This window comes from Hyperoodon ampullatus (assembly GCF_949752795.1).
Source record: "Hyperoodon ampullatus genome assembly, chromosome: 13".
Taxonomy (NCBI): domain Eukaryota; kingdom Metazoa; phylum Chordata; class Mammalia; order Artiodactyla; family Ziphiidae; genus Hyperoodon; species Hyperoodon ampullatus.
This window is the reverse complement of record NC_136926.1, coordinates 27,667,938-27,688,664: the sequence shown is the minus strand read 5'-3', so window position 1 is coordinate 27,688,664 and position 20,727 is coordinate 27,667,938. Positions and strand designations below refer to the sequence as shown.

Here is a 20,727-nt window from a genome sequence, read left to right as displayed (position 1 = left end):
GTTTTTGGTTGTAGGAAAATGCAGTTTGTATGTTGAGAATCATTGAGATTCATGGTTCTTCCCATCGCTGGGCCTTTGTCCCTGAGAGTTTTTCTGGAATTCTTGTGGTGTTCATGCACAGCTCTTTAGTGAAGCCCATTCTAACCAGAAGGGCCAGGACTGAAAGGACACTCATTCTCCTTTGGTTTCTGGCAATGTTGTAAAAAGGTGTTTGGCAAATTTTCAATAATGGGATAATTTGTCAGTTAACTGCATTGCTTTGTGGCATGTGTTTTTTCTCCTGTCCTATGATTGGATTCTTTTCCCTACCTCTTCTCATTCCACAAAGGATTTAAGACATTCTACTGAGGCATGTCCTGTACCTTAGTGAAAATGAATGTCAGTTTGAAGGGGAAACTCGAGGAAGGATGACCCAGTAATGAAGCTGGCCTGGGTGTGGAAAGGCTCTGCACAGCTGCTCTGAGAACAGGCCAGGAGGGATCCCGGCAGTGACGTTTTGTGACTGCCCTGGTCTTTCAGGTAACCTGTGCAGTTGGCCCAGATCAGGGCTTCTCAAACAAGCCAGAGTCTGGAGACATTTTTGGTTTTCGCAGCTGGAGGGAGTGGAGTGTGGGTGGAGAACAGGATGCTGCTGAACTAGAATGCTCTGCGGCCTCTTGGATGCTCCTCTGCAACAGTCACCTGGCCCAACGTCCATAGTGCCGAGGCTGGGAGACTGCTCTAGGTGAGATACCTTTATATCATTATTTGGCCTTTTCATCCATCCAACTAAATTGTAAGCTTCTTGAGGACAAGGAATTTGCCTATTATTTTGGAGTCAGATAGTCCTGTTCTTGAGTCTCTGTGCTCTGCTGCTCACCAAAGTGTGTTACAGAAGGTTCTTTACATCTCTTATCCTGGTCTGTTAAGTGAAGCGGGTAACAGCTGCCTTGACTGCTCCCTGCTCACCTGCGAAGGCTCAGGAAATGCACGCTCTCTTCACAGTGTCACACTGACTTAACACCTGAAGACAGTAGAGTGATTTTTAAAAATAACCAGAATACATCTGAAGAGAATTCGGAAGAAAACCGGGTGGGATTTTGCCTTAGATAATACACTTGTGGGATTTACACTGATTTATGCACTGAACGTTGAACCCTTCTGGTGAGAAGTTCTGTGGGGATCAGAGGTAAAAAGATGCTCCCTGTGCACGGAAAACTGCACCAGGTGGGAGAGGGGAACAGACCACATTCTAGAATGCAGGGCAGAGGGTAGCCTGGGGAGGAGGGCGTGGTCTGTGGGTGTGCCATGCCCTTGGGCTGGGTCTGGACCACAGGAGGACTGTGAGGCAGAGGAGGTGCTGCTGCTGTGGGAGCATCAGGAGTGGAGGCCCAGGGAGGGCTGGCGTGTGGCGCATGTTAGCACAGAGACTGCACGGGTGATGGCAGGTGGGGCTGCAGGGCAGAGCCATGAGCACCTGCCTAGAAGCTTGGACTCCTTCTGGGGGTTGCAAGAGGGGAGCATGGGGCGTTTCTGAGGAGGCTGGGTGTGGTTGGAAGGCCCCAGAGGAGCTGGCAGGCATTCCCTGGGCCTGGGTGAGAGGCCCTGACGGAGGCAGGGAGGTCAGTGGTAGAGGTACACACGGGGTAGAGGCAGGTAGCTGTGTAGATTGGAGACGCTCGGAGTTGACTTCTTTAGTACGCTGAGAACAGAGTAGAGATTAGGGCTAGGAAATGAGGTTTTCTTAAATATTTCTTTTAATTTAAGGAGTGGTTAAAAAGATATTTTCACCTTATGAGTCGAATTGTAGTTACACAGCTGGGAGGGACCTCTGGGCAGTGCCTGGCCTTGGCCATGGAGGGGACCTGCTGCCTGCCTTGACCCCTCCTTTTCCCCAGAGGTACGAGGCTACCCTGTTCATCCAGGGTGTTTGCCTGTGGACTGCAGAGGTGTCTGGCTCATGAAACATGGGTCTGGAATGAGCCCTGGGGACCAAACGTTGATGCAAGCACATTTTATCCTGCTGAGACGAGCAGCAACACCTGGAGGCAGGAGCGGGCCATGGGTTCGTCCATGTCATTAAAGAGCAGGAAGGGCGTGTCGTGGACACTGGACGCCCACCCACTTCTTCCTTTCCATCAGAACCCCAGGGTTTTCCTCTTGTCTGCCCTCTTCTTCAGCGTCTTGATAGCCCTGAGCTGGAGTGTGGGTGAGTGCCCAGGCCTCGTTGGGGAACAGCCATGTGATGCCGTTCTAGCCAGTAGGACTGGGAGGGGATGTCTGCTCGGGGTTTCTGGGGAATAATCAGGTAAGAAGAGATGCTTGAGAGGCCCATCTCTCTTTTCCTGGACTTCACTGCGTCTGTGTGTGGCAGCCAGCCTGTGACCCTAAGGACGGGGCTCGCGCCGAGGATGACAGGAGGGGAAGGTGGAAGGAGTGGCTGGCTGCTTACGCTGCTATGAATGAACCTTGAAGCCAACCCTTCTCAGGACTTGTCACGTGACTTAGTAGGTTACCCTTGAAATTGTCTATGACTTGCTGCAGAAAGAAAACATTCCTGACAGTACAGTTGACAGATGGGAACTGAGACAGTAAGTTTCTGTAAGGAGAAAAGGAGATGCAGGAGGGGAGCTTACTCAGGTGACAGAGGGCAGGCCTCATAAACGAGAGTGGTAGGTGGGTGAGTGCGGGAGAAAGCCCTGGGGTAGGGGTAGGGTGGGAGGAGTTTAAATAAGGTTCTTTGGGGAAGCCTGAGTGAGAAGGTAACGTGAGCAGAGACCTCGTTGCAGGAAGCAGACGGTGAGCTGGATGTGTGTGTGCCCAAGACATACCTGGGGTGTTCTTGGTGGGGTGTGAGGGAAGCAGGGCTGGACAGGTAGGAGCTCGTCGGTAATGCAGGTACCGCAGAAGCTGCAACTGGCCCTGCTGGGGGGCTGGGTGAGCCCTTCAGAGTTGTCCCGAATAGGGATGAGGGGCTCAGGCCTTTATGCTCCCACATCCAAAGTCATCGGGCGCAGGCTGTCCCCGCCAGGAGGCCTGATCTTGGTCGAAGCAGTTCTTCCGCTGAGGAGCTGTCACAGGCTGTAAACACTCCCACAGCTGGGGGTGGGGGGTGGGGGGGCGTGTTTCATTCCTGGAGGGAGGGCACCTGGACAGGGCATCATGGCAACCTCCTAGGCCTGATGGAGGTGAGGAAGGCGGCCCTCTGTGGGAGGAGCATTTCAGGCAGTGAGAATGGCCAGAGTAAGCTTGCCTGGTGGGTCTGAGGAAGAGCAAGGATGTGGGAGCAACACCGGGAGGCATGAGCAGCAGGAGGTGAGGCCAAGTGAGCAGTGGACTGGCTGGAGGACCCACACGTACGGGCCCTCCATGCCGCTCGAGTAGAGGAGTCCCACGCCTGGCGTGCTCTCAGAGATCTTGCTGGCCACTGCACTAGGACTCTGCCGGGCAGCGGGCATGGGGGCAAGGGCGGGAGCTGGGGGACCTGGGAAGAGGCTGTGGCAGTGATCCAGAGGTGGCCATGGCAGTGGTGGTACAGTGAGTGTGTGTGTGGTGGGGGGGTATATATAAACACATACACACATGTTGGTGTTGAAGTGTAATTTACATAGTGAAATGCACAGACATGGTGAGTTTTGACAAACAGGTACACTCTGTAACCTGTTCCCCACTCAAGATACAGAATGTTTGCACCTCCCCAGAAAATTAGAGTTACAGTAGTGAATGTAGTCACCAGGTTGAATGTGGGGTGTGAGATGGGGGGGAAGGGGAGCCCGTGGGATCAGTAAGACTGTGAAGGAGCAGATGGGGAGGAGGAGCCAGGTTCAGTGACGCGGGGTGACCAAGCCCGGCCCCGCGAGAGGCCTTCCCGAAGAGCCTGTATGCTGAGGGGCCTCAGCCTCCTCCTGAAGCACCAGGGCTCTGAGCTGGAGCTGCTGTTGAGGAACAGGACGGCTGCTTTATTTTTGGCTGTGTCCATTGCCAATCTGATTGCTTTAGGGTACATTAATGGTGTGTGAGGATCTGGATAATGGAGCACTTTGTGACTTTATGCTTGTAATGTGCAAAATGTAATTTTTCTTATAAAAGTAATGCCTGTTCAATTTAGAAAAAGTTAGAAAATACAAAAAGGAGAACACATTGTTAAAACTTCTTAATATGGTCTTTTAGACCATTTGGAAAAAATAACTGGGTAACAGTGCTTTTTAAAAACACACACATTTTATTTAGTGTGTATACCACATTATAAAGGTACCTGGGTTGTTCAAGATCTTAGCCAAATGCCCGATATCATAGTAAATCCAGTGTTTTTACTGAGTAGCCTCCCTTCAGACAGCTGAAGTGTTACCATGCATTTTCCACTTAAATAATATTGTAGGGTTGTTATTTTTCTTTTTTCTTTTTTTTAATTGATGTACATTAATTAGTTTCAGGTGTACAACATAATGATTCAATATTTGTTCATATTGCAAAATGATCACCGCAATAAGTCAACATCTGTCACCTCACATAGTTAAAGAATTATTTTTTCTTGATGAGAACTTTTAAAATTTATTCTCTTAGCAACTTTCAAATGTGCAATACAGTATTAACTATAGTGTTATTTTCTTAGTTGTGGTTGTTGTTAAACAAACTTTCTCCTCTATGGGAAAGTTTTTTTTTTTTTTTGACTGTGTTGGGTCTTCATTGCTGCACGCAGGCTCTCTCTAGTTGCTGCGAGCAGGGGCTGCTCTTCATTGTGGTGCGCGAGCTTCTCATTGCGGTGGCTTCTCTTTTTGCGGAGCACGGGCTCTAGGCGCGCGGGCTTAGTTGCTCCATGGCATGTGGGATCTTCCCGGACCGGGGCTCGAACCTGTGTCCCCTGCATTGGCAGGTGGATTCTTAACCACTTCACCACCAGGGAAGCCTGGAAAGTTGTTCTTAACTGCTCTTAATTTTCTAATGGATCTAGATAAGGAGGGATGACTCTATTTATAGAAATCCATCTTGCAGATACCTTTTAAGGAATATCTCTGTTCTGTAAAATTAGAGGAGAAAAGAGTATGAAGAAACACCAAAGCTTGCTTTCTTTCTTTTTTTTTTTTTTGGGGGGTACGCGGGCCTCTCACTGTTGTGGCCTCTCCTGTTGCGGAGCACAGGCTCCGGATGCGCAGGCTCAGCGGCCATGGCTCATGGGCCTAGCCACTCCGTGGCATGTGGGATCATCCTGGACCGGGGCACCCGTGTCCCCTGCATCGGCAGGCGGACTCTCACCCACTGTGCCACCAGGGAGGCCCCCAAAGCCTTCTTGATTGTGTGTTGGCAAATGCTGCAGGAGACGTGACGAGGTCGGTAAATGATATACCTGCACTTTCTTCAACTCTAGTTCATGGCCCGCCCCCCCCACCCCCGCAAAAAAAAAACACCCAACCCAACAACGGTTGCTCCAGCTTCCTTCCTGTGCTGTGTTTTGAACGTCTCAGGCACCTGACACCTGAGGTGTCCCTGCAGTGGTGCTGACTTAGGGAGACCAAGAAGTTGTGGTTGAAGCAGTGGAGGTCCCAGCTGCAGACGGCTCTGTGCAGCCAGGGCTCTGCTTCCCCTGCAGGGGTTCACCGACATGAGTCCCCCCCTCAGTCAGGAGGAGCTGGCCTTCCCAGGATTGGGATGCTAGTGACACGGAATGTGTGTTAGAATTGGGGGCCTCTGCCCAGCCTTTCACAACATCAAGTGTTTATGGAGTGCCTACTGTGTGCCGCTGCCCTGGGGAGACCCCGTGACTAAGCAGACAAAAGTGGCTCAGCTCTCGGGCTTTACATTCTGGTGGGCAGAGTAGACAGGCGTGCAATAAAGGAAGCGACACCTACAGTACGTGGGAAAGTAGATCAGTGTTAGTGGGGTTGTTGTGCCAAGCTGGGTGGTCAGGGGAGGCCTCAGTGCAGGGAACGGAGGCAGGAGGGAAAGAGCCAGGGTGGGCGCTGGGTGGGAGTGGAGAGGAAGAGGGCACTGGACCACCAGTGGGGGCAGGGGCTGGTCTGGAGTTGAGGCCGGAGAAGTCGCGAGTCGTGTGGCTGTTGTGAGACCTTGACCAAGATGGCAGGTTTGGGCGGGAAGACCAGGAGCTGCTTGTGGCGATGTGAGGGCTAGAGGCCTGGCAGGCAGGCAGCTGGACGGAGGGGTTTCCTGCTCCGCAGAGAGCAGAGAGCTCAAGTGCAGGGTTCCCTCCAGAGAGATTGCTGGTTGTGGGACGTGCACACTGTCACCTGCACGAGAAAAGCATCCGCTTCATGATGACAGCCACTGGTGTTTTGATGTTTACCTTTATCAGACACAGATATATATGCAGTTTTTAGAAAACAGGCTTCATGTGTACGTATGTGCATTTATTCCTTATTGAGATGGTTGTAGATTCCCGTGCAGCTGAGATCCTCTGTACACTTTGCCCAGTTTCTCCCAGGGGTGACGTTTTGCAAAGCTGCAGTCTGATGTCACGATGATGTTGACAGACCCCACCTGCCTCACTCAGAGCCCACTCTTAACTTGTAGCGTTCATCTGCGTGGGGTGGCTGCTGAGTCCCACACAGCTTTGCACCTGTGTGGGTTCATGTATCCACAGCAGTCAAGACCAAATGGTTCGAACACCTTTACAGCCATACCCACCTCCCTCCCACGCCCCTCCAGCTTGTATACATATTTATGTGGTTTGCTTTGGTTTTGGTTAGCATTTTTTTAAGTTGTGGCAAAGTAAACCATAACATAAAATTTACCATCTTAACCATCTTTTAAGTGTATAATTCAGTAGTGTTTTGTATGTTCACATTGTCGTGCAGCCAGTCTCCACACCTGTTCATCATACAAAACTGAAACTCTGTCCCCATTAAGCAGTAACTCCCCAGTTCCCCCTCCCCCAGCCCCTGGCACCACCATCTACTTCCTGTCTCTATGAATTTGACTTCTCTAGGGACTTCATATAAGTGGAATCATACAGTATTTGTGCTTTTGTGACTGGCTTATGCAAATTAACATAATGTCTTCACAGTTCATCCATGTTGTAGCTTGTGTCAGAATTTCTTTCCTTTTTATTGCTGAATAATATTCCATTGTGTGGACATACCACATTTTACTTATCCATCATCCATCGATGGACATGAGGTTACTTCCACCTCTTAGCTGTTGTGAATAAAGCTGCTATGAATGTGGGTGTACAAATATCTCTTCAAGACCCTGCTTTCAATCCCTTTGGGTATAAACCCAGAAGTGGAATTGCTGGATCACAGGTAATTCTATTTTTAATTTTTTGAGGAACTGCCATACTGGTTTCCACAGCAGCTGCACCATTTTTCATTCCCACCAGCAGAGTACAGAGTTCCAATTTCTCCACATCCCCACCAACACTTGTTATTTTTACTTTACTTTTCTTTTTTTGTTTTTTTGTATTGAGTTTTAGGAGTTCTCTATATATTCTGGACATAAATTCCTTATCTGATATGTAGTTTGCCAGTATTTTCTGTGCGTTGTCTTTTTATCCTGTTGATAGTATCCTTTGATGGGCGAAAGTTTTCAAGAAATCCAGTTTGTCTATTTTTTCTCTTAATGCCTGTGCCTTTGCTATCATATCTAAAAAAATCATTGCCAAATCCAATGCTTTTTCCCTATGTTTTGTTCTAAGAATTTTTATAGTGTTAGGTTCAACATTTGGGTCTTTGATCCATTTTGAGTTAATTTTTGTAGATGGTGTTAGGTAAGGGTCCAGTCTCATTCTTCTGCATGTGGATATTGTTTTCCTTGAACCGCTTGTTGAAGAGACTGTCCTTTGCTGTATTGAATGGCCTTGGCAGCCTTTTTGAAAATCTGTATTCTGTTTCATTGGTCTGTGTGTCTTCATGCCAATAACACACTTTTGATTACTATAACTTCGTAGTAATTTTTTTTTTTTTTGGTGGTACGCAGGGCTCTCACTGTTGTGACCTCTCCCGTTGCGGAGCACAGGCTCCGGACGTGCAGGCTCAGCGGCCATGGCTCACGGGCCTAGCCGCTCCACGGCATGTGGGATCTTCCCGGACTGGGGCACGAACCCATGTCCCCTGAATCGGCAGGCAGACTCTCAACCACTGCGCCCCCAGGGAAGCCCCATAGTAAATTTTGAAATCAACAAGTGTAAGACCTCCCACTTTGTTCTTTTTCAGAATTTGTTTGGCTATTTGGAGTCCCTTGAGATTCCATAAGAATTTTAGGATGGGTTTTTCTGTTTTTGCCCCCCCCAAAAAACGTCATTGCAGCTCTGACAGGGATTGCATTAAATCTGTACAGCTTTGGATGTTACTGACATCTTAACAATATTAAGTCTTCGATTCATGAAGATGGGCTGTTTTTCCATTTATTTGTGTTTCTGTTGGTTGTCTTGGCACTGTTTTCTAGTTCTCACGTACAAGTCTTTGACCTTGGTTAAGTTTACTTCTAAATATTTTTTTCTTTTTGATTCTATTTTAAATAGAATTGTTTCTTTTGGATTTTCACTGTTAATGTGTAGAATTGCAGCTGATGTTTGTTGATTTTGTATCCTTCAGCTCTGCTAAATTTGTTTATTCTGTGGAATCTTTAAGGTTTTCTACACATAAGATCATGTGTTTTGCACCCACCTTATATTTTAATATTGTTTTGTAACTTCTTTTTCACTTAATAAATGTTTCAAATATTTTCCCATGTTTCACATTTAATTACAAATTTACCAAAATTTGTTAGAACCAAGTATTATTGGGCCATATGGGCACAGCACACAGTGAATGGAGGCCTCACCTTCCCCAAACTCCTCGCCAGCACGATGCACTAAGGAACTTCCAGTCACTTCTACCCCGTGAGCTGTCGGAGCATAAAGGCCAGAGGCCCTCTGGCTGCATAGCAGGCAGCTGGCCTGTCTGTGCCCTCCGTGCTTCCTCCCACTTCTCCCTGCCAGCACTCCGCTCCTCTGGGAAGCTCCCTGAAGCCAGGAAGGAGGATTCTATCTGAGCACCCTGGCTAAAACCCAGCTTCTGTAACTCACTCTCTTCTGCCCCATGACGAGCATCTGTGCTGCAGTCCTCAGATCAGCACACACAGACAGGAGAGTGTGGAAGCGGGGTGCTCTATGTGCGCTGAGGAGGGGTCCCCAAAGGTGTCAGGGAGGGGCGACCTGGAAACAGCCAAGGAGAATGGGCTGGTGGGTGTCTGGGGAGAGAGTGCCGGGGGAGAGAGTGCTGGATGCTGACAGCTCTAAGGGTCCAGGGAGTGTGTTAATTTAACTTTTGTCTCTGTCTCTGTACAAAGAAGAGCTGAACGCTGGAGGGGGTTGGGAGCTCATCTTTGTCCTTGTGCTGGGCCACATGGAAAGTCCTCGAACTAATCCAGCCACAGCATCCCTTCCCTCAGCTCCACTGCCAAGAGCCCTTTAGAAAAAGGAGGACATGTGAGCCACTGCTCTCCTTGGGGCTGGAAGGTCCAGTGCCTTAGCAGGTGGACAGCCAGCACCATGCCGGTGGCCTCCTGTAGGTCCACTTCTGTGTGTCCTCTGATCCGGAGCGCGTCACTGCAAAAGGAGACAGTTATGCCAGCCACGCCCCTCACCGGGGCGCACCATGATCTCAGAAACAGACGTGAGACTTAGGCCTCAGAAGCATGTGACTAGGCATCTTAATCCATCTTGCAAGGTGCTGGTCAGGGTGACTGTGGCCTCCCCATTTTGTAGATTAGGAAACTGCAGAGGAAGATTAAGTAACTTGCAGAGGAAGATTAAGTAACTTACTTGAGGCTGTGGAGCTGGTGAGCAGCAGGGCTGAGGATCCAACCCGTGGGCGCTTACTGCCCAAGCCCAGGCCTGTTCCCACCCCCCATTTCTGCCATCCCACTGCCCTCCAGCTTAACAATTCCCTCTCCGTCTGAACAGCTAATGCCCCCGACCCAGAGTGGCAGTTGGGAAGGTGTGCACTCCTTGGTGGCACCCTGCCTATCTGTCCAGCTCCCTCCCCACTCTGCCCGTGCTGCACTGCACAGTGGCAGGTCGGACCCATTCTTGATTCCATGCCACGTCCCCGCAGCTTGGGGGTCCCCTCCCCCACTCTTTCGGCTGACTCCTCAGCCTTGGGGACTTGGGGCAGTTGTGATTTCTGCAGGAAGACCCAGGATGAGTTAGGTGGCTCCCCACCCCTGCAGACCTCTGTCACTGGACTTAGCTATGAGGTTCATGTTGTCTACGTTTTGGCGCTCCCTGGGCAGGGCTGGGCTTCTGTATCTTTACTTTCTGTCTGCTTAGCCCAGTGTCAGCTCCTAGGATGGGCTGTGATTGATACCTGTGCAGTGGAGCCCTTGGGCTCTTTGTGTTCTTGGGGGGTCAGGCTGGCCTGTGACTTGTAGGCAAGTGACTTTGATGTGCTCCAGGAGGGAATACAGACTTCAGGAGCTAACTAGCACCCCGGGGGCCGGTGGATGCTCCTCACTGGTGGCCACTTAAGACTGATGCTGGCTGAGCTGGAACTTTCTTGGTTAAGATGATAAATGGTCAGCTTGGGTTGGCTTAAGCAGAACAGTGAATGAACTGGCATCTTGGGTTATCTCGTGTATAACAAACCACCCCCAAACTTGCTGGCTTAAAACAACGGCTTTATTATCGTTTGTGATGCTGCTCTTGGCAGGGCTCTGTGGGGCCAGCTCATCCCAGCTCCTCACGGGCTCTGCTGGGGCAGCTTGAGCAGCCCGGGGCTGGAACAGCTCACCTGGGGCCCCGGGGCCCGGCCTTGAGGCCCACTTCTCACTCCGTGTGGCCAGCTGGGGCCTCGTCTCAACAAGGTGGTCTCAGCGGGGTTGGACTTCTTACGTGGCAGCAGGCTCTCTCCAGAGGGCAGATGTTGGACGAAGCTTCCTTACAAGCCTGCCACACATTCTGTTAGTTAAAGACTGGTTCAGGGCCAGCCCAAATTCAGGGGGCGGGGTACACCCAGGCTCAAAGAGCCGAGGAGTCCAGGGCGATGCTCAGAGCAGCAGGCCCCGTCCTGCACGCTCACGCTTACACTCTCGCCCGCCCTCCCTCTGGCTCGCTAGCCCTCATTTCTCCCCTCTGGGCTTTTCGGGGATGGGTTCCCCCCAGGCAGGTAGTTTACACCTTGGGCTTTGGGGCCAGATACCTGGCCTCTACCAGGCAGCTGTGTGGCCTTGGGCAACTTTCCAGACCTCTCTGCATGCCTCCGTTTCCCCCTCGTGGTGAAATGAGTGAGGGAAGGCCCCGGACCATGCTGCCTGCTGGTTTGAGAAAAGCCTGGGAGCAGTGGGGGGCCGGGGTGCAGCGGTTCTGGCCCTGGAAAGGCAGCGCCCCTCAGACGGACCCCCGCGTGGCCCTGGCCCTGGAGGAAGGCACGGCCAGGTCGCAGCCCCTGCCCCTGGAGACGCCTGCTCTTCTGAGTTTCATGAGGCCTTAGTGGTGCCAGCTGCTCCCTCTCCCCTGGCGTCCAGCAGGGCCCTGCCAGGTCTCGGCGCTGGGTGGCTGGGCCCATGGCCCCCGCTTGTCCTTTCTCTTTCTCACAGCGCGGGTGGCAGGAAACCACCTTCACAACGGCTTCCCTCCACCCACTCAGCCTGTGGGAAAGGGTGGCACGTTCGCAGCAGTGCATGTGGGACTCTGGTGTCACTGATGGCAGCCACTTGACCCAGGAGGGCGCAGGCGTCCCCACCTGCCTGAGTATGGGCCCTTCAGGTCCTCTCACCCGTGCTCTCTGCACCTGCCTTCCTGGGCCCCCCGGGGGATGGTTTCTGGGCTCTTTTTCTTGAAGGTTAAGAGGGGACTGTTAGGGTCTGGCCTGCTGAGGAAGAGCTCTGGCGGGCCAGCTGCTCTGCGCTGGAGAGAGTGCGGCTGTGTTGGGGCTCGTCCCATGTACCCCGGGAACAAGTGCTCACAGTGGCCTGGGACTGAGTTTCCTGTGTGAGGGGGATGACTTTGAACACACTGTGTGTGCTCAAGACTGGTCGGCAGCTGCCGGGCTGAACTTGACCTGTCACTGTAGAGCTCTGGCTCAGGGACCGGGGCCTGTTGTAGAGGCTTTGCTGTTGGAGTGACTGCCCTGCTACTGGAGACGCAGTAGGGCGTTTGCATTTGGCACCTCTGCTTGCTGATAGCCCTGCACCGCTGCTTCCCCCAGGACCACATAATGACTAATAGAGGGAGGGGGCACTTCCCTGGTCTTGTGGAAGCTCACTTTCAGCTTGACAGTGGGGGTGGGCCCTCCAGAAGAAGGTGGGGTGAGCTGGGTGCCGCCTCGGGCCACGCTGGCCTTTTGGTCCCAGCACTTGATCTTCCGTGCTCGCATGGGAGCCCTGGCAGGACTTTCAGCTCTCAAGCAGCCACCACCGGCCCTGCCCAACCCGCACTTGCTGCCACGTGATTCCAGAGCTCGTGACCCTCGTGCTAGTGTCCATGCCACCACCTCTTGGGTGACAGAGAGAGCATCCTCAACTAAGAGACCCCTTGGCAACAGCCCTTTGTATCAACGACCGCTGATGTCCAGTTCGTTGTCAAGCGTCTCATTTGTCCCTGAGCAGATATTTCTGAGCCACCCTCCCAAGGCCCAGGCCAGAAGCTGAAGGAGGCCAGGGAGCTGGACAAACACCCACCCGGCACAGGCACAGTCTGCTGTGGCGCCTTTGCCAGCCAGGTCTGCCCAGCTGGCTATCCAGCTTCATGGGCCCCTGGTGGGGGACTGGGCGCATGTTGCACCACAGCCCTTCCCTGACTGTCTGATTGACCACACCGTGGGGCCATCCCTGGAGGCTCAGCTGGAGGAGACATTGAGAAGGCGACTCTCCATGGACGTCAATGCAGCAAGAACACACGGGGTGGGGGGGCTTTGGGGAGCAGGGTCACGACGAGAGAGGCGCTGCCTATGCATTGCAGCAGCTGGTCCTGCGCAGCTGTCGGATGGCCAGGCGGAAGAGCCAGGCTACCTGTGTCCCAGCTGCAGCCAAGTACAAATCCCTGGGATGGGGAGATGGCTGAGGTGCAGCCCCTGTGACTCAGGGCTCTTGTCCCCAGTAGCTCATGGTCTTTCCAAACATGCACACCTGGCAGGTGGCGGGCTTTCATCCGGTGGATATCAGTGTAAGTGCCGGGGTCTGCGGGCTCAGTCCCGCAGTGACAGGACGCTTTGTCCCACTTTCAGACTTTAAGCTATTTGATGTCCCTTGGAGAGTCTTTTAACTCACAGCTGATTTATTGGTAGCCTGTTTTTTTCTCTAGGAGCAGTGATTAGGGACATTACATGAATAACCAATATTTTAAATGTTTGAGCTTGCTGCTATTTTCCAGTGAATAAAAGCCAAGAGAGATGTTATGTGTTTTTTTTCTTTGTTCCCAGGCAAGCCAATTTTTTCAGTTGATATTCACCCTGACGGGACCAAGTTCGCAACTGGAGGACAAGGTATGTTCACAGGTAGTGGAGGGAGCGCTCACAGCCCTGCGCCTCACCCCATGTCTCCTGATGCCCAGGAGCTGGGAGGAGGGAGAGGGCCTGCTGCTCATCAGCATGGATGTGGCAGGTCACATCTAAGCCCTTTGTGGCTCTGGCATACTCTCTGAAACTACTTTGGCAGCAGATTCCTGCTGACTAGGCTCATATTACAATCAGTCTGCATCCCCACCTTAGTGAGCACGGGGAGTGGCCGGTGGTCCTGTGGACAAAGCCCCAGCCCCTGAGGCAAGGTCTCTGGTAGCATTTGCTCACCTTGAAAAAGGGAGGAGGTGGCTAAATTATGAAGTTAGTCATGTAGTCATGAAGCTTATTTTTCTGGGCTCAAAAGAATTCAACTGTGTCACTCAAGAGCTCTGGACTTAGCTGGGGGGCCGGAGTTTTGTCCTTGTCCACGAGAGGGGGCGCACCTTCCCGCCCGACTTGGCACAGTGAGGTCTTGGGAGCTGTTGAGGAAATATTTTTACCTACTGGCCAAGAGGCCATTTCAAGCATGCTTTATAGTAATTCTGACATGTCCATTTCTAGGCACTTACTAGTTTTTGCCTTCGGTAACAGAAAGTTAGTGAGAGGCTGCCGTTTTTTAGTTATCAGTAATGGAAAACATTACTAAAATGCATAGATGTATATTTTTAGCAGAGTACTACATCTGCTTATGACCACAGGAACCTCAAATGCCCTCTTTTAGTTGACCTCCCATCTGTAGGTGATGGCAAAGGGCAGGTAAGATGGTAACGATCCTTTTCCTGTGTTGAGGGCACATTTCAGGCTTGGTTCTCAAAGTGTCCAGTCAGCTGTGGGAACAGCAGTGGACCCCAAGCAGCACCTAGAGGGGAGGGGAGGTTGCGGGGGTGCCTGTGCACAGCCTCTTTGGGTTCCATATGAGGGGTCTGGATTCTGGGTGGGCACGAGGACCTCCTAGGGGCCCCTGGTGGACCTGTGTTAGAGACAAGGCCAGAGTTCAGTGCAGACCCAGGCTGGCCTCAGCCTCCTACTGAGCCCACTGCCTCCGGTCCCCAGCGGCACTTGTTTTTGTTCACCTTCCCTGTGACACGTAATAGTAACTCAGATCCCGCTGATCTATCAGCCCTGACTTCTGACAGCTAGGTGAGGGCGGGTCACAGGCTCCTATTGACACTCCTGACACATTGAGTTGTTTCTGCTCCTTCGTTCCAGGACAGGATTCTGGGAAGGTTGTAATCTGGAATATGTCTCCAGTCCTCCAGGAGGATGACGAGAAGGATGAAAATGTCCCCAAGATGCTTTGCCAGATGGACAATCACTTAGGTATTACAGGGTGGCCCTTTGCAGGCTTTGCGTGTTGGCACAGTGCCCAAGGTTAGCACGTGTGTTTGTAATTAGAGAGATAAGGCCCGTGCGGCGGTAGCTCCCCTCGGCCTGCTGTCTGAAGGCACAGATGTTGGCTGCACACCTGGGTGAGTTATTCAGCAGAAGACTCGGCCTGCCCACAGAACCATCTTTGGACAGTCTGCAGGTACCTCTGGTGATTTCCTGCTCATGAGTCGTTACTGCCTGATTCCATGGGGCTTTGGGGCCAGCGACCTGGAAGCAGTAGGGTTCCGGGGAAGGGTACACAAAAGACAGCTCACCAAATGTCTCAGATGGCCGCCATGTCACTTGGGGCCCTTTGCCAGGCTCTTGTGGCCACTGGACAGTGTTGTAGTTTCCTTTCCTGCTGTAGTGCCTTAGTTTCCTGCCCTTGAGCATCCGGGTGACCATACCTGGCTCTGGTTTCCAACCTAGCTGCCCCCCGAGATGCTCCACTATCAGTTATGCCCCCTCCCTGTGTGCTATGTGTTCCTGCTCTCCTGACACACCCCTTGGCGTCCTCCACCCCAGAACACAAGGTGCCTGCAGGCCACGTGTGGACCACATCTTGGATAATGTCCCTTTTGCTGTGGGGCTCCAGAGGCTCTGACCCATCAGGGCCAACAGGGATTTCTCCTGGCCTTAGTTTATAAGTGCAGGACCAGTCTACCTGCAGTGTTGACAAGTTTGGAAAAAGAGCTGGTAGGTGGCTTGAAGTCAGAGTTTTATGCTCTACCAAGCTGCTCCCCTGAAAGTTCTGGGAAAGGCGTCTTGGCCTTTTTAGTACATGCCCTCATTTTGAGAATTATCCCTGCTCAGAAATACACCTCATCATTTGACAGCCTTTTTGAAATAATGAGATTTAGTTACTTACCAGTTTTCATGGAAAGACTTCTCCTATTGACTGTTTGATTAAGTACTAATGCTTCTCAGATGACGTAGCGTTTCCCCTCCAGACTCTGCTCTGGTATTTGTTCTTACAGCACAAGTAGGTTGGTGCGTGAACTGAACTGTTCTTCTGGGGCTGTCACACAGTAGGTACCTTGAATAGATCAGATAGATTAGATTTTGTAAACCCTCTGCATCTTGCCAAACTGCACAAAACAAATGAGCATGGCGACTGGATTTTCATCACCCTATTTTCTTTTCTTCCCAGCCTGTGTGAACTGTGTGCGGTGGTCAAACAGTGGGATGTATTTAGCTTCTGGGGGAGATGACAAACTGATTATGGTGTGGAAGCGGGCTACGTAAGCATCATTTTCTTTTCTTCACATTTTATTTTTATAAGCTTCTTTGCTGGTCTTTATCACAGTCGCTTTCCCCACCCTGGCACTGAGGTCTCCAGACCTCTGACTCGATGAGTACCAGGAAGCACATGTAGGCGGGGCAGCCGGGGCCTGACCAGGGTGGTGGGTGGCCACCCACCTGACTGTGGACCTGCTCAGCTCTCCTCACAGGGCCGTAGGGTTTCACCTGAAAAAGAAGGGCTCGTCCCTTCCAGGGCTGACATTGATGGCTTCATTTGTTTTGTCCTTCAAGTGAAATTTCCTAACACACAAGGTGTTCTGATGGGATCTGGGGTGGGGGATCCAGAGCCAGCCCTCTTGCCATTCACCTCGTTCTCTGTGAGCCTTACCTGGGGCTCCCAGGAGCCCCACCTTCCCTGAAAGCCCCTGCTCTGCACCCACAATGAACTGACCATCTCCTGGAGTCTCCTAGGGTAGGTCCTGGGCCTTTGGGGCCAGCCAGGCTGGAGACCAGACCCCACCCTCCTGCTCAGCTAGAGTGTCCCCAAGGCTGTGGCTTGGCGAGCAGACGCACACTGTCTCCTTCAGCCCAGCCAGCTGCCTCCATGAGCCCTTCCTGTAGGTTTGGAAGAACTCTACAGGAGCTAAGGGTGTTAACAGAGCCTCTGGGGGTCCGAGGTGTTGGCGCCATGTCTTCAGGGCTCCGTGACTGCTCAAGACCCAGGAGCGAGCACCCCAGTTCCAGTGCTTTCCCTGTCCCAGTGTTAAGGCAGAGGCGTTCAAGTCCTTACAGGAGGGCTTGAAAAATAGTGTTGCTTCTGCTGCTTTAGCCAACATAAATAACGTATTTAGTATACAGTTTGGAAAATTGAAGAGAAAAAATCATAATCCCACCGTCTAAAGGAAGCCACTGTTGATATTTTTGTATTTTTCACGTATGTCCTTCTGGTCCATTTTCCGGCGTAGGTGACGTGTGGTATCGTGTTGTATGTGACATTCTGGGACCTGTTGCCTTCACTTAATTCTATCCCATGGACATTTTCCCAAGATCGGTGTAGGCTGTGTAGTGTTCCATCCAGTGAACAGATATAATTTGCCCAGTCAGCCCCCATTGTTCACCCATTTGGCCCTCGCCAGCCGCTGTCTGTCTGCTTTGTCTCTGCGATGCCCGGAAGTCCCCGGGTGCCCTTCTGACTCCTCTCTCACACAGGTACATCGGCCCCAGCACCGTGTTCGGCTCCAGTGGCAAGCTTGCCAATGTGGAGCAGTGGCGATGTGTCTCCATCCTGCGGAGTCACTCAGGCGGTGAGTGGGCTGCCCGTGGGGTGGGCGCCCCGGCGGTGGCCGAGAGCAGCAGCGGCACCTCCACGGCCCCTGTGGACTGTGGGTCCTTAGAGCAGCCCTGTGTCTGGGCCACCCCTCCCCTCCCCGCTGCCTGCCTCCAGCTGCGTCAGTCCCCACTCCTGCCCTCATGGGCTGTATGTTTATATCTTTAATGTAGAACTCCCCACGTTCCGCTGTTTATCCTGGGAACTGAGTCACTACCTCCATCAGTGGATCGCTAAGTCCGTAAGCGCACTTTCTTTATTCCACAGAAACCCGCACATGGGGGCCCACTGTAAAGCTTTTTACTTGACTTTGAGAGAGTTTGCAAAGTGTTTTAAATAGGCTTGGTATGGAAAGAAATTCATTTTTCAGATTTGGACTGAAGTTGACATCACTTGGTCAGATGCCAGGGATACCAGAGTCAGTGCAATTCAGTCTTCCTCGGAGAGCCTGCGGTCTAGCCGGGAATAGCTGGGAGGGTGTACCAGGCAGGGGCCAGCAGAAGCCAGAAAGGCTTGGTGCCAATGGTGAGCTGGCAGCATCTCACCCCGCTGGACGTGTACTGCACAGCAGCAAGCGGCGCGGGGTGGGGCTGGCTAAGTGTGTGGGGGCAGGTCATGGAAGGCTTGCGCTCCTGCTAATGAGGGTGCCCTTTGTCGTGGAGGCCTGAGACGGGGATCATCTGACAGCCCTGTGGAAAAGAAGGCAGTTTCAGGGGTTCAGATGAAAACTGCAAGGGCCCAAACTAGGCCTATGATCATTGAGATAGAGGAGGAGACTGACCTGGGGACTTCGAAGGGCTGAGCAAAAGGAGACGTGAGGGAGACCCCTAGCTGGGTACCTGGGGAGCCAGCGGTATCCTCTGCTGAGACCATACGACCATGGGTTTACGGGGCTGGATGCCAGTTCAGTGCAGGATGTGCTGGGTTTTGGGGGTAGGAGTTGGGGGTGTCCCGAGCTGGTTGGAATTGAGCCTGCAGCTTGAGGCCTGGGGGGGCGGAGATGGGGCAGGAGAGAATCAGCTATGGTCCATTGCAGTCTGTGCTCAACACACACTCTGCAGACGACACTTTAAAGGTGAACAGACCCACCTCTTAGAGACCACAGACTGAGTCCACATCTTTGAAAGCTGATAGTGTAACATTGTGTTATCTTTGATAACAGTAAAAATGTGTAACTTACCCTAACTTGCTGACAGGTGCTCACAGTGGAGTCTAGTTAGGCTTCTCTGGAACTTGGACAAGGTATCCATGAGGTTATCCAAGTGGGGTGGGGCCTGAGTGATGACTTTCATGGGGCCCCTAACCTGAGACTTGGACTGAGCCATAACCTCGCCCTCCCTCCTGGCCCACCACCCCGGGGCTCTCCTCGACCAGGCAGGTAGGGGTGCCCACCTTCAGTGGGGATACCTGCCACTCCTTTTGCAGTGGTCCTGGTAACACCATCAATTGCTAATAAAAATAGTTTTTTTTTAATGGCCATAGAAAGCTGTTTCCCTACCATGATAGAGCCCTGTGTCTTTCAAACCACGGGCACATATTATAGTTCACAGTTGAGCCTTGTTCCCATTGATACAGAGAAAAGATAAACATGGGTGCTATCACCTCATTTGTTATTTTGGAATTTCTGCCATACAGTTAAGCAGAATAAAGTTAAGCAGAATAACCCTGGCGGTCCAGTGGTTAGGACTCAGCACTCTCACTGCCGGGGCCCAGGTTGAATCCCTGGTCAGGGAACAAGGATCCCACAAGCCATGTGGCATGGCCAAAAAAAAGAGAGAAAAGAAAAAGAAGAAGTAGGTTGACAAACTGGAAAACAATAGAGAAATGAGATGATGTGAGGAATAAAGCTTTTAGGACTTATAAAGCATTGAAAAGCACTTCAGACTAATAAAAATAAGTCATTGAGAGGGCTTCCCTGGTGGCGCAGTGGTTGAGAGTCCGCCTACCGGTGCAGGGGACGCAGGTTCGTGCCCCGGTCCGGGAGGATCCCACATGCCATGGAGCGGCTGGGCCCGTGAGCCATGGCCGCTGGGCCTGCGCGTCTGGAGCCTGTGCTCCACGACGGGAGAGGCCACGGCAGTGAGAGGCCCGCGTACCGCAAAAAAAAAAAAAAAAAGTCCTTGAATTGGCCTCATATAAGAAGATTTTTAATTATCTGTCTTTCACTAGTCATAGCCAATTGGAATATCTAATGATAGAAAGAGATAAGTGCAGTTTTACTCAGATTCCCAAGGAGGGTCTCACTGAGAAGGTGGCGTCCAGGGGTTGAGCAGATGGCGATGAGGGGACAACCGTGTGGACCTGCAGAGAGCTATCCAGGTGGAGGGAGCAACCGGGGCAGCAGATGGAGTGTAGACGTGGGCTTGGGACCAGGGTGGGGGGCGTGCAGAGGGGAGGGGCCCAGGAGGGGCTCTCCTCTGAGTGAGGCAGAGCAGTGTGGAGGCCTGGGCAGCAGTATGGAGCCCATATGGTGGGGGGCCGAGGCCACACTGGGGAGACCAGTGATGTGATCTAGGTGAGAGCCTGTCGGGGGCCGTGGGTCGTCATGGTGGAAATCAGGGCAGGTGGTCACACAGACTCCCTGGGGTGGGAAGTGAGGTGAGGCCCCAGAGGAGGTGGGACGGCTTCCCAGACTGTGGCCTGAGCAGCAGGAGGGATGCAGGTGCCTCCCTTGAGGTGGGAGGGGGTGTGGGGGCGAGTGGACATGTTGGGTCCACAGTGCCTGGCAGCAGGGTGAGTGGACCTGCGGGCTGGCTGTTGGGGGGTGAGCCTGGAGCACAGGGGAGGATCCTAGGGTGCGGCTGAGCTGGGGAGCCAGTGAAGGTGGTGGAGAGAACATTTGAAGGAGGCAAGAGCAAGCAGTGTGCCCCACGTTGCCTCACGGTCGAGTGAGCACCGAGGATCGGCCGCTGGACTGGATGGCATGGAAGCCGCTGGTGGCCTTGGCAAGCGTGGTTCCTGTTGGTGAAGCCGAGTAAAGGCCTAATTGGCAGGCGCTCAGGAAAGACCGGGGGAGAGAGCTGGACGGAACCCAGCTGGTCTTGTCAGGCGCCTGCAAAGAAAGACAGCAGAAGAGCTGAGGGGAGGATGGACTCCAGGCCCGATGAGGAGACGGAAGGGCTATAGCGGCTGGAAGACCCATTGGAGAGTGAGCGGGGGACGTGGCGGCAGGGAGGGGGGCAGTAAGACCAGGGAGGGGTCGCAGTGCTCTGTCAGGGAGGGTCTCTGGGCATGACTGTGGGAACGATGGCTGATGCCAGAAGCCAAGGTCATTGGAGTAGGTGGAGGACTTTAAGGGTGTTAGAAAAATCATCCTCTTGGAATCACCAAGAATGATGCTGGAGAGTTGGCAGGAATGACAGTGACCAGAAACTTACATCT

The 20,727-nt window shown here is 52.4% G+C and overlaps 1 protein-coding gene across 1 annotated transcript in view; it reads left to right on the top strand.

Moving 5' to 3' along the window:
• Positions 1-20,727, top strand: part of HIRA (histone cell cycle regulator) — a gene marked incomplete at its 5' end in the record, with an annotated part of 75,485 nt that overhangs the window by 2,671 nt on the left and 52,087 nt on the right. The window contains 4 exons of the mRNA XM_079717694.1: positions 13,332-13,394; positions 14,619-14,729; positions 15,928-16,018; positions 17,229-17,323. Of these exons, the coding sequence (XP_079573820.1) occupies positions 13,332-13,394; positions 14,619-14,729; positions 15,928-16,018; positions 17,229-17,323 (360 nt within the window). The remainder of the gene's footprint in view (positions 1-13,331; positions 13,395-14,618; positions 14,730-15,927; positions 16,019-17,228; positions 17,324-20,727) is intronic.